The sequence below is a fragment of the Hemiscyllium ocellatum genome, chromosome 43, assembly GCF_020745735.1.
Source record: "Hemiscyllium ocellatum isolate sHemOce1 chromosome 43, sHemOce1.pat.X.cur, whole genome shotgun sequence".
In the NCBI taxonomy this organism is placed as follows: Eukaryota; Metazoa; Chordata; class Chondrichthyes; order Orectolobiformes; family Hemiscylliidae; genus Hemiscyllium; species Hemiscyllium ocellatum.
Genome location: NC_083443.1, coordinates 16,996,184 through 17,010,274, shown reverse-complemented (window position 1 = coordinate 17,010,274; position 14,091 = coordinate 16,996,184). Strand labels below are relative to the sequence as shown.

The 14,091-nt window shown below is 43.3% G+C and overlaps 1 protein-coding gene across 2 annotated transcripts in view; it reads right to left on the bottom strand.

Moving 5' to 3' along the window:
• wdfy4 (WDFY family member 4) overlaps positions 1 to 14,091 on the bottom strand; it is a 315,729-nt gene that overhangs the window by 59,228 nt on the left and 242,410 nt on the right. For both annotated transcript variants that reach the window (XM_060854388.1, XM_060854389.1), the window contains one exon: positions 9,740 to 9,849. In XM_060854388.1, coding sequence (XP_060710371.1) covers positions 9,740 to 9,849 — 110 coding nt within the window. The remainder of the gene's footprint in view (positions 1 to 9,739; positions 9,850 to 14,091) is intronic.

Sequence of the window (14,091 nt, the reverse complement as noted above, 5' to 3'; positions counted from 1 at the left end):
CTACAGTTCTCGCCCTCTTGCCCCACCCTCACAGCTCCCGATTGGGGCTCACGGCAATCCTTAACATCCAGGTGAGATCACAGGAGGAACGTGTTCGGGGAGCACCATTTAATCTGGATTGATTTACCAATCCTACACCCCTTTGCCTTCTATTCCTTTTTGGTTTGCAGCTTGGTCAGGACAGGCACAGTTAAGGAGACTACACACTTAATGTCATCGTTAAAAATCACACAACACCACATTATAGTCCAATGGTTTATTTAGAAGCACTAGCTTTCAGAGCACAGCTTCTTCATTAAGTGGTTGACACCTGATGAGGGAGTGTCGCACCGAAAGCTAGTGCTTCCAAATAAACCTGTTGGACTATAACTTGGTGTTGTGTAAATTTTAAACTTTGTACACCCCAGTCCAACACTAGCACTTCCACATCATTTACCGTCATGTTATTCCCTGGTAGGGCATAGTAATTTAAACACTGTGACACTTTATTCCCAATTGCAACTATTTCATAGAATCCCTACAGTGCGGAAACAGGCCATTAGGTCCATTAAGTCCACACCAACCCTCTGAAGAGTGTAGCCCCCATCCAAGCCCTGTAACCTGCATTTCCCATCACTAAGCCACCTAGCCTATCTACCCCTGGGCACTACGAGGTAATTTAGCCTGGCCAATCCACTTAACCTGCACATTTGTGGGCGGCACGGTGGCACAGTGGTTAGCACTGCTGCCTCACAGCGCCTGTAGACCCGGGTTCAATTCCCGACTCAGGCGACTGACTGTGTGGAGTTTGCACGTTCTCCCCGTGTCTGCGTGGGTTTCCTCCGGGTGCTCCGGTTTCCTCCCACAGTCACAAAAGATGTGCGGGTCAGGTGAATTGGCCATGCTAAATTGCCTGTAGTGTTAGGTAAGGGGTAAATGTAGGGGTATGGGTGGGTTGCGCTTCGGCGGGTCGGTGTGGACTTGTTGGGCCGAAGGGCCTGTTTCCATATTGTAAGTCTAATCTAATCTAATCTAATCTTTGGTCTGTGGGAGGAAACCAGAACATCAGGATGAAACTCACACAGACATGGGGGAAATGTGCAAACTCCACACAGACAGTCGCCCCAGGAGGGAATCAAACCCGGGTCCTTGGCGCTGTGAGGCAGCATTGCTAACTACTGGGCCACCACGCTGTGAAAGATACTTTCTCAGACAACATTTTGGGGAATGCAATTTTACAGAGGGGGCACTGACGAAATTTGGAAATGTTTCGAATTGATTTATTTTCAATCCGCTAGTACTTCAGTCACCCTGAATCGTATCATTTTGAATTGTGGTCACTCTGTCTCTTATGGCAGAACACACAAAGACAAAAATCTTGATGCTGAACATAACCAACATTTTTGGGAAAGCATATCTTAGCAGGACTTATACACTTAATTGTAAGGTCCTAGGGAGTGTTGCTGAACAAAGAGACCTTGGAGTGCAGGTTCATAGCTCCTTGAAAGTGGAGTTGCAGGTAGATAGGACAGTGAAGAAGGCATTTTGTATGCTTTCCTCTGTTGATCAGGTCATGTTGCAATTATACAGGATATTGGTTAGGCCACTTTTGGAATATTGCAATTCTGGTCTCCTTCCTATCAGAAGGATGTTCTGAAACGTGAAAGGGTTCAGAAAAGATTTACAAGGATGTTGCCAGGGTTGGAGGATTTGAGCTATGGGGAGAAGTTGAATGGACTGGGGCTGTTTTCGCTGGAGTTTTGGAGGCTGAGGGGTGGCCTTATAGAGGTTTATAAAATCATTACTGGCATGGATAGGGTAAATAGACAAAGTCCCTTCCCTGGGGTGGGGGAGTCCAGAACTAGAGGGCATAGGTTTAGGATGAGAGGGGAAAGATATAAAAGAGACTTAAGGGGCAACATTTTCATGCAGAGGGTGGTACGTGTATGGAATGAGCTGCCAGAGGAAGTGGTGGTGGCTAGTACAATTACAACATTTAAAAGGCATTTGGATGGGTATATAAAGAGGGATATGGGCTCGGTGCTGACAGGTGGGACTAGGTTAGGTTAGCATATTGGGTTGGCATGGACTGGTTGGACCGAAGGGTCTGTTTCTGTGCTGTACCTCTCTATGACTCTATAACCTAAGTGACAAGAGACCAACTGATGAATACCCATCTGCAAATTCCAGGCACACAATGACTAAACCTAGAGCTTGTGGGATCTATCTGAGTTTGCATAGAGTATGCTAATGACACCACATCGATAAGGAATTAAAGATCCCATCCCGTACCTTGTAACACTCTCTGGGGACTTGCTGAAGCTAGTTCTCTTCCAGTGTAAACCAGGACGGGTGTCTACCCACGACCATACCCCTGGTCTGCCTTTTCAGTCAAACCACCTGCTAGTTTCTTGTGTTATACTGTCAGCTACGGCTCAATGTACATCCCTAATTATTCAACACTGATGGCACAGGAGCTCTGAAAATGCAAGCGATATTTAACTGAGGGATTCTTCTTCCTTGCTGAGAAGGGGCACCTTGGTCTAGCTGCTGCATCCCAATCATCCAATGCATTCAGACACAGGAACTGAAAAGTCTGCCACAATCAGACTGCAGAGTTTTCAATCTGCCCAGAACTTGGAAGCATCCGTGGAGGTGCAACAGGAAGAATTCAACAGCAGCGGCGACTGTGGTATTCTCACTGTCCCTCTCTCACCGTCTGCTCCCCACCACCTCAGCCTCCTTGCTCTTTTCTCTGTTCTCTCCTCTAATTCCATTTGATCTGATTGTTAGTGTGCTAGTTTATTGCCTATCACTAAGTTTATCTTCCTTCCTCTCTTTTCCTTTTACTGTCACGTTCAGTTTTATCTTGCTCCCTCACATTTTCCTCTCTTTTCCCACGATATCAATCCACTTGCCTTCATAAACAGGTACAGAGAGGAACAAGATTTCTGCAGAATTGAAATGACCCATTCTCCAGTGATGCAAAGACGGAACGTCTGCATTGTGCCCCATCTAGTGGGCAAGATGAGGATTAACACATACAAAAATAAACCGCCCGACTCAGGCAGGTGAACACTGTGGCAAGGTAAACACAGCAAGACCCAGCACTGAAGAGAAGGGGTCTTTCATTTAAAGAGCCAAATTGGACATTTTAGCCGGAAATAAAAATAGAGAGCATTTTAAGAGCAGATTTATACCTGATGTTAACTCCAACAAGACAACCTGACACAATTTGAGACACTTTTCCAAACTAACTTTTGAATGCAGATATATCTGCTCTACGATCAATTGATATGCAGCTGACACCAACACTGCACTAGAGACATGAAATCTAATCATGAAGTGTCAGTGAAGCTGATACCATGAATTGGCAACCCACACATACACGCTGTGATTAATGGTTTTAATAGCTGGATTTTTTTTTTACGTCCATGGATACTTCTTTTTAAGAAGAAATGTTTTTATTAAAGTTTAATAATCGCATTCCAACCCCATACAAACAACATTGTAAGTTCTCTGAACTTAATACTACAACAATGCCTCGGTAGTGCTGTAGGACAATGGAGTTTAATCAATTATTGAAAACATCAAAAGAAGGGGAGAAAGAATAATTCGCACAGCTCAAACATATTTATGTCTTTGGTTCATTTTTCTGTGCAAAGCAGAACAATTACCAACAGATACGAATACTGCAGAGAAAAAGCCACAGGAGTGAAATTTTTTAAAAAACTTTTAAAAATGAAGTATCTTGCTGTTTTTCTCCCCTACAGTTCATTCTCACTTTCTCCCCGAGAGATTGGCTTTTGTCGAATTTTGGTTCTGCAAGTAGTCCTGCAGACCCTTGTCTGGATGAGAGCTCTGCTTACGAAAGTCATACCTGGAGTAACAGCTGGAGATTTGACTTTGAGGTGCATCAAAGCTGAGCCCAATCCTACCTTCACTCAAATAGGAGAAAGTGAGGACTACAGATACTGGAGATCAGAGTCGAGAGTGTGGTGCTGGGAAAGCACAGCAGGTCAGGCAGCATTCGAGGAGCAGGAGAATCGACGTTCCAGGCATAAGCCCTTCATGAGGAATGATGAATGGTGAAGGGCTTATGCCTGAAACGTCGATTCTCCTGCTCCTCGGATGCTGCCTGACCTGCTGTGCTTTTCCAGCACCACACTCTCAACCCCACTGCATTCATTCAAAGCCCAGATACGTGCAGTTTTAAAATGGGATATTTGCTTTTATGAGCTGAGATTGACGAATTTCAAATCTGGGGATGTTGGACTGTACAAAACATTAAACCGTAAGATATGGCAGCAGAATTCAGCCATTCAGCCCATCAAGTCCAATGACCATTCCACCATGGTGGAAATGTTTCTCAACCCCATTCTTTAGCCCTTTCCTTGGAACCATTGATCCCCTTACTAATCAAGAACCCATCCATCTGTTGTCTTAATTACATCCAATGACTTGGCCTCCACAACCTGCAGCAATGAGTCTCTCAGAGTCTCACAGATTCAGCACCCTCTGGCTGAAGAAATTCCTTCTCATCTCCGTTCTGAAGAGTCATCCTTTCACTCTGAGGCTGTGCCTTTGGGCTCTGGTCTCTCCTACTCGTGGAAACATCTTCCCCTTATCCACTCTATCCAGGCCTTTCAGTAATCTGTAAGTTTCAATCAGAACACACACACACACACACACACATTGTAAACTCCACCGACTGAGTCCTCTTCCTCATATGACAAGTCCTTCATCCCTGTGATCATTTTTGTCCAACTTCCAATGCCAATAAATCCCTCCTTAGATACAGGGCCCAAAACTTCTCACAATATTCCAAATACAGTCTGATCAGAACGATATACATCCTTCCCTTCTCTGTATTCTAACCCTGTTGAAATGAAGGCATACATTAGGCTGGTCAGTTCTGCTCAGTGCACAACAGGAAAGGTGTGGTTGTACAGAGGAACTTTGCAAGTTGCTCCCAGACAGGAGAATTGTACAAAAGATGGTGTTAGAAATGAGGAAAAGTGTTGTTTTTACAGATACAGAAAAAGCATACAGAAGAGGGGTACAGCAAGAAAACTATTAACTCTGCAGGTATTTAGGGAAGAGTATCTCTACTTTTCAGTGCATAATTATGGATAATTAAGTACTAACTTTAATGTAGATTTATTAAAGAAAATAATTCCTTTTACCATAATGTTTAAAATAACAGTTTCAGCAAAAAGCTAGGATTACTGGAACATATAAGCGAAGCACGAAAAAGATACATTGTTAAGATGTAGGTACAAGAATGGAATGTACCTATGGACAATGAAAGGAGTGGGCGGCACAGTGGTTAGCGTGCCTGAGACCCGGGTTCAATTCCCGCCTCAGGTGACTGACTGTGTGGAGTTTGCACGTACTCCCCGTGTCTGCGTGGGTTTCCTCCGGGTGCTCCGGTTTCCTCCCACAGTCCAAAGATGTGCGGGCCAGGTGAATTGGCTATGCTAAATTGCCTGTAGTGTTAGGTAAGGGGTAAATGTAGGGGTATGGGTGGGTTGCGCTTTGGCGGGTCGGTGTGGACTTGTTGGGCTGAAGGGCCTGTTTCCACACTGTAAGTAATCTAATCTAATCTAAGTTACAAAGGGAACATCGAGATAAGAGTTTAGCCTTATGACAGCAGGTGCAAGGGGGAAAATTGCCAACTTGGAAAGAAGGAGGCAATGGGCGTGGAGCATAGATGGGCAGAGGTGAAATAGTAAGAAAGATTGGGGAATGTAGGGATCGGAAGAGGAGCTCAAAAGTATAACTGTGTAATAGTTTGAATAATCATCACTTCAATTGCTCTCAGCAATTGGGGTCGTTTCTTGCAAAATCGTAGAATAAATTGTCTTGTTTCCAGCTTTGGTGGTCTCGTCTAAATTTTATTGAATTTTGTTTCTAACAATGGGAAAGCCTCAGTTACTTGCTTTGAACCAGTGGAGGTGGAGAGGAGACTGAATGGAGACGCATTAAATGATGAGGGGTCTCCAAACAGAGTGAATAGGAAGGGTCTATCTGCGTGTTTGAGAGGTCCCTGGCCACAAGGCATAGATTTAGGGCCCCCCAGAGGAGAGCTTTTCACCCTGAAGCTAGTAGGAAACTGGAAGGCACTGCTTGAAAGGGAGTTCGGATACATTTTAAACATTTCTCATTGGAGCAGAGGAGGTTGGGAGGTGATCTCACAGAGGTTTGTAAAACAATGACGGATATAGATAAGGTGAATGGTAGATGTCTTTTCCCTAGGGTGAGGGATTTCAAAAATTAGGGGTCAATTTTTTTTAAAGGTGAGAGGAGAAAGATTTTAAAAAGACATGAGGGACAGGTATTTTTTAAGCACAGAGTGGTTCATGTGTGAAACAAACTTCCAGAGGAAGTGTTGGATGAAGGGGCAGTTAGAAAGTTTAAAAGACATACAGATAAGTACATGAATAAGAAACTTTTGGATGTGGGCCAAGCGCAGGATTAGTTTAGTTTGGTTGGTATGGACTGGTTGGACCGAAGGAGAAAGCGAGGATTGCAGACGCTGGAGATCGGAGTTAAAAAGTGCGGTACTGGAAAAGCACAGCCAGTCAGGCAGCATCAGCGGGGCAGGAGAGTCGATGTTTCGAGCATAAGCTCTTCACCAGGACTGAAGGGTCTGTTTCTGTGCTGTACGACTCCATGTTACTTGGGAATTCACTGCGCGTGCCATCACCTACAGGACTACACAGCAAAAGCTGGAAAGTGGGACAAAATTGGCTGGCTTTTTCCGAGACAATGGGCTGAATGGCCTCCTCCCATCCTGAAAAGTGCGGCGATTCTAAGCAGAGGGCAGTCATGAAGCTTGACTGATTATTGTCGAGAAGCTCCTGAGATTTGTCAGAGGTCACTCAAAGGAAATTAGCTCAAGCATAGTCCAGGGAGAAGGGCATGGGAAGATCCCTGGCTGGACAAAGCCTGGTTTCTGTTTTGTTTTAAAGATCAGGTTCTGAAGCAGAGTAGCCGTCTTCCCATCCGGAAGCACGCGATGATTGATACATTTCATTAATGCAACTTTTGGTTCAGGTAGTGACAGCAGTCTCTTGGGAAAGACAATAATATCTGATAAAAGCATTACTGATATCAAATAAAGAAAAGAAATATACATGCAAAATGTTGTTAGTTCGACAAATTGGGTTACAGATATTACTTGAATAAAAAATAGGATCTGCAGTGGCCTAATGCTTTATGTATCAGCTAATCTCTTTACTGTGAGATTTCGTTTGCAGCCATCAAATATGCATCACATTTCTCTAATAAAATCGACAACAATTTATTATTTTTACATTCTATTGTCTTAGGTCAGAAAACTTCAAATTTTTCTAATCGCTTTTCTGTGTACTTTGCATATAGTTAACTGGTTTAAAAACTTTTCATAAAATATTGAAGTTTTCGAATTATTACATTTGGAGAGGTGTCAGCTGCAGACATGATGCTATGCAGTCATGAGGAATAATTGACTTTGATTCAAATGTGCTTTTCAGGTTGAGGAAGAACAGGTCCCCTTAGCCCGTTAAGAAAAATAAAGTAAACTTTCTGACCGTTATACCTAAAACCAAATAGAAGCTTTCCATGTGTAGTTATTTGATGACTGCAGGTGAGCTCCGAATATCTCAGCTGAATGGCTCAGAGATAGCAATCTTGTCTGGGAGTCTGAAGGCCTATCTTTCAGGGCCCACTATGGAGAGTTCAGCACATTATCTAGCCTGACATTGCAGCACAATGCTCGGGGACACAGAAACAAATCATTCCTGCTCTGTCATTCATGAAGATCATGCCTGAGGGCGGGATGGTGGCTTGGTGGTTAGCACCGCTGCCTCATAGTGCATGGAGAGCTGGGTTCAATTCGATGATTCGTTCATCAACTCCAAACGGCTGCCTTTGTTACATGCCCCTTCCTACTATGACCAAGCAAAGACCTATCAACCTCAGACTTGAGAACACCCAATTCAGCCACCATCTCCAGCCTTTTGGGTTAGAGAATTCTGATTTCTCACTTTGTATCGATTTTTTTAAACCATCTCCCTTCAAACCATCTCCCCAGGCTAACATGTTGGGGATATGGGTGGAAATCCCACAGTGGTAGTTGATGGCATTTAAAATTATGAATGAAATCATTAATGAAAATAGTTGGAATGGGAACTAGCTAACATAATGGAGACTGTGAAATGATTAGCAATCATCGTTAAAAACCCATCTGATTGACTAATGTCCTACAGGGAAGGAAATCTGTCATCCTTATCTGCTCTGACCCCACATGAGTCCAGATCCACAGCATTGTTGTTGAATCTTAAGCGCCCTCTGGCAAATCCTTCAGTGATTACCGATGGGCAACAAATTCTGGCCTTGCCAGCAATACCCACATTGAGTAGGAATTAAACATAAAGCTGCTTATTTTGCATTCAATCATGAGATTTGGCATCACTGCCTGGGCTACAACTTATTGTTCACCCTTTCCAACAACAGTTTAAATACCATGATCATATAACACACCACCGTAATGAGCTCAAGGAGAAACAATGTCAGATTTAGGAAACCTCTCCACGATTCCTGTCCTCAGGCCTCGTTAGGGCCTCTTAGCGTCTGGCACAGTCGACTGAGGGATTGGTACATGTTGGAGGTGTTGTCATTCAGGCCATTTGACTGAAGTTATATATATGAAGAGTCAAAAAGAGTGTTGCTGCAAAAGCACAGCAGGTAAGGCAGCATCGGAGGAGTAGAGTTGACATTTTGGGCGTAAGCTCTTCCTCAGGAAGGGCTCCTGCTCTTCAGATGCTGCCTGACCTGCTGTGCTTTTCCAGCGCCACACTTTTCCGTTCTGACTCTCCAGCACCTGCAGTCCTCACTTCCTCTCACACACATGAAGAACGGAATTTCAGAATAGGGGTATCCGAGAGAACACCACAAGCTACAGAAACAAGGACCACCCCTTTATATTTCAACATCACACTAGGAAAAACAAGTACTGTCTGCCTTGACCCTCTGACCAACCGTCTAGAAACAGCCTCAGAGCAGAGCCTGAGAAAGTTAAGACATTTATGCACTCTGCAGCACAGGTTTAACAGATCAATGTGCATTTTTGAATTATGCAGCACATGTCTGTCAGAGAGTGACAGGGATTTTATTGTGAATCAGTTGTTTAACACAAATACCACTTTCCACTGTCCAAAAGCCATCCATCCACTTGGCAAGAACCAGCCCTCTTTATTTTCATTGAGCCCAGCTCTTTTGTTTCATTATTTAAAAAAAAACCACCAAACTATCAGCACAACCAATTAATCAAATTACAAACACTTTAAAGTTCAGACAGCGATTTACAGATCAGTGCACATCCCAGGTTGGAGGTATTTTTAAGCTACCCATTCAAATGTGTTCTGTCACAATGACTAGGGAAAGCAGGATTTGAACCTGCACCTTCTGACCCAGAGGCAACAACATTACCACTGCACACCACAAGAACCTGACCCAAGAACTCAGCTCCTTTTTTTTAAACCATTCTTTCACAGGATGTGACATCACAATTGCCCGACTGGAGTGGCTTGTGGGTCACCTCCAAAGGGCAGTGAAAGGACCACCACACTGCTGTGTGGCTAGAGTCACATGAAGGCCAGACCAGGGAAGGAGGCAGATTTCCTTCCCTAACGGACATTGCTGAACTGGACGGAGCCGTTCTGAATGACCCTTAGAGAGACCTGTTTCTAAAACTGACGAAACATGGATACTGTACCTGGAGGGAGCAGAAAATCTGGGTAAAGGGCTCCATTCGGACAAGATACGAAGCAACAATTATCGCTGAAGAGTAGTGAGTGCAGTAGTGACACCGTGCCATTAAGTCCCCTGGAAAAGATCAAACAATTTCACTCAGTCAGAAAGATACAACTAAAGAAATTAAAACTCTACAGGCAGAATTGGAGCTCTTTGGACTGGGGACAGTTGGTGTTGGGGATAGGAGACAGGAAAATCATTGAGTAGTTCTATGAACCTATTCCATCTTTCAACAAGGTCATGGTTGACCTTTACTTGAACTCTACCTGTCTGCTTTACCTCTACTCTTAAAAAAAAACTTTCATTGGCTGTGTGTATTTCTGGTTAAACCTTTATTTATTTCCCATTCCTAATTACTTCTGAGAAAGTGCAGGTGAGGTCCATTCTTTGTGGTGTAGATGCACATCGATACGGCTAGGGAGGGAGGTCTACAATTTGGGACCAGCAATGAAGGAGCAGCAACATAGTTCCCATTTAGGATGGTGTCTGGTGAGATGGTGCAGATGAGAATCATACAATCCCCTCAGCCCATTGAGTCCCTCTGAAGAGCATCTCATTCAATACCCGAAACCCTGCATTTCTCGCAGCTCATCACCTGGCCTACACATCCCTGGACACTACAGGACAATTTCCACCTGGCCTGCACATCTTTGGAATGTGGGGAGAAACTGGAGCACCCGGAGGAAATCCACGCAGACACGGGGAGAATGTGCAAACTCCACACAGGCAGTCACCCGAGGGTGGAATCGAACCCAAGCCCCTGGCACGGTGAGGCAGCAGTGCTAACCACTGAGCTATCGGTGTGGTTATTGGGGGGGGGGGGGGGGGGTGCATCTCATATCTCTACTACTCTTGTCTTTCTAGATGGAAGTGGTCATGGGTTTGGAAGGTGCAGTGTAAGGACTCCTTGAAGAGTTGGAAGTAGAAATCTGGAATTGATACTCCTTCTAAAATGCTGTGTACAGGAGATCAATTGAAAGATCAAGACCGAGATGAAGAGGTAAGCCTGATCAATGAGGTCAAACAGTCACTCTTTTCCATCTCCACAGACCTACTGAATATTTTCCAGCACTTCCTGGTTTTAAGAACATAGAACAGTGCAGTACAGGCCCTCTGGTCCCCAATGTTGTGCCGACTTTTTATCCTACTCTAAGATCAAACTAACCTACATCCCCTTCATTGTATTATAGTAAATTATTTGATATTTACAACATCTGCAGGATTTCACTTTTGTATTTGTGTCGATAGATTGTTATTGGGAAAGCATATCAAATAGCATAGCGTTCAGGTGTTCAAATGAGCTGAGACAGAGATAAATCATGAGCTCAAACAACTTGGAATGCTGAGCAGATGGGATAAGATCTACACACAGGTGAGAATGAAATTTATATAAAACTTTTTAAAAATCTTTTAATGTCATGTGTACCGTACAGTGAGAAAAACAGTAACATACAGTGAAAGGCTTTCCCACTGTCACCACGATCCAATGCCATTTTGAACAGTTTTAAAAAGGTATAGCTTAAAGAGAGTCCATCGGTCATGAACCAACTCATCATCAGCAACGCCTGTGCCACCATCCCTCCTCCATTGCCTCAATGCTGTCTCCACCAGAACCAACCAATGGTGAAGTTGCCAATCCTCAGGCACCATCTTTCACCGCTGGGCCGGTTCTCCAATGCCACTTGTGCCAGACCCACCAACATCAGAGTACAACAAAATCACCGATATCCTCTCTGGGCCGGAATGCTTAGGAAATTTGTTTTTTTTCTGGATTGTAGAATTACACCAGAATGCCTAACCCCAAGAAAAACACTATCAATATAAATATTTCTCTGAGACACAGAAGGCCTAACCACAAGTGTGTAAATGGAACAGTACGATCGATATTAATATTTATCTGAGACATACACAATGATAAAACATTATAAAGCAGGAAGACAATTTCTGTGGCTTATCCATTTTCCATTCTTTTTTGCTCCCAACAATACTGCACTAAAATGATGCCAATGCCGTGGATTGACATTATTTGTTCAATATCATTTCTGGACAACTGGTGTTTCCAAACAACAGATTTCCAGACTGAAGAGGTTACTGTATAACGAGACTGAGGATGACACCGATACACCTGGTTGAGAATAGGACCTGTGCAACCTGGATGATGGGAATTGCCAACTGAGAAAATAGGCTACAGGAAAAGTTAAACGGAATCTCTGATTGGAAAATTGAGCAGGGAAGTGAGTGGGTGGCTTACAGACAACTAAAATTTCAATAAAACTGCAGGAATACTATAAGAATAGCACGTTTATCCATGACAAAGCAGCAGTCACCATTATCCCATCTGAATATCCTGTACTGCAGCCTCAAAAACGTATATTCAAATATTTAAGGGAACAATCGTTAAGCATAAATCTGGGAGGCTTGTGGAGCTCCCTGATGACCAAGCCGACAGAGAAACAAAACACATCAGAAGGAAAGAGTTGAGAGAATAGATTTACAGCACAGTCTTAACAAATACCCAGATTATAGATTGCAAGCAAAAAAAAACACACAACTGCAGACTCATCTAGAATTTCAGTGAGTGTTATAACGGTTCTTTTCTCTCTAACTTAATTTGTTGGAACATTGAATGCCTGAGGAAGATATGTGGGAATAAATTCAAGCCAATTAAATTTGTTGCATCGAGTTGTACGGTTATTATTCTTGATATGCCCTTAATATTGCCACATTTTACTTCTCTTCATTTGCAATATTCAAAATATATGGAAACATTAAAAAAGGCGACTCAATGGGGTTATGAAAAGCAGATGGAATGAGCAATATTAGGTTACATGAAATGGATTTGTTGACAAAGTCTTCACACAATCTAAGTCAAGACTGTGCGTGTGTTACCTCAATGGGTCACACACTTGGCTTGAGGTCCCTTGGTGTTAGACTGACCGCCAGAGATTCAGCAAAAAGAATCTAGTGAGGCACCTTTGCTGAAGTTCTGAGGGATCAATCCGCAGTCGGAGGTGCCATGTTTGGAGTGAGATGACCATCTCTCAAGCAGATACGCAGCGGTATCGCAAAGATGAGCGCGGCAGCTGTCTTGGACCCATTAGTCATTTAACCAACAACACCGGAACAGATTGTCACATTTCTGTTTGAGGGGGCTTTGCTAGATACAAATTGACAGCCGTGTTTTCAATGTTACAATAGTTTCATGGTCATCGGTAGATTCTTAATGCCAGATATTTAGATACAGGGAACATAATTGTTCACTGTACTTTAGGTCTGACTACTGCCTTGTATATTTTTAGCAAAACGTCCTATTAACTGTCGTTAAAATACTAGAGCATTGATTTCCCATCAGGAATGAATGCTAATGATGAACGGTTTATAGTAAGGAGCAGGGACAGGGAGTGCATGATGGGCTGCTGTTTAGAATGGAGATCTCCCTCCAGATACACAGCTCAGGGAGGGTCTCATGCTTTTTGCTTCCATCATGGCTCAAAGGATGGGGCTTCATCAGAGCTTTCACGCTCTCTTTTATTTTCAGTTCTCAGCTTCTCTTGCAGACACTGGATCTCACATCAAGCATTGTTTCTCCAGTTTATCTTATTATTATCTTCTAATAACTCTTCCCTTCATCTTCATGTTCTTAAACATGAGTTGTTCATCTGTAATAGCTGCCTTTTCTGATCTGAAGTGTGAACCCCACTTTGATGCTTGACTTGCCATTTAAGTCACCATTTGGTTTTACAGAACTGGGGAAAAAAAAAGTCAAACATTGTCAAAGCTTTTCTCTCTGCGCTCATTTTGGACAATTTGGAACAATGGGAATTGGGGGAACACCTCTCAGAGTCATATCTGACATAAAGGAAGGTGGTCGTGATTGTTTCTGGTCAGCTCAGGGGAGGTCCTAAGGGGACTGACCTAGGTCCAAGCATCAGTGACGTTCCCTCTATCACAAAGTCAGAAGCGGTTGCATAATGTTCAGCACCACACATAACTCCTCAGATACTAAAACAGTCCAATGAGTAATAAATACTGGTCCAGTCATCAAATCCCACATCCCATGAATGAATACGAAAAGAAAACTTGCATATCAGTGGAAATACAAAAGGAGCAAACATTATCCAAGAAGCTACTTCATACAGAGAGTGGTTGGGGCCTGAAATGCATTGCCTGCAAGGCAGGTTCAATTGAGTCATTCAAAAGGAGAAGATTGATTTGAAATATTGTGCAGGGATCTGGAGAAAATGCAGAAAAATGGCACTAAGTCCCAATGCTTATTTGCAGAGCCAGTACAGAGATAATAGGTCAAATGACCTT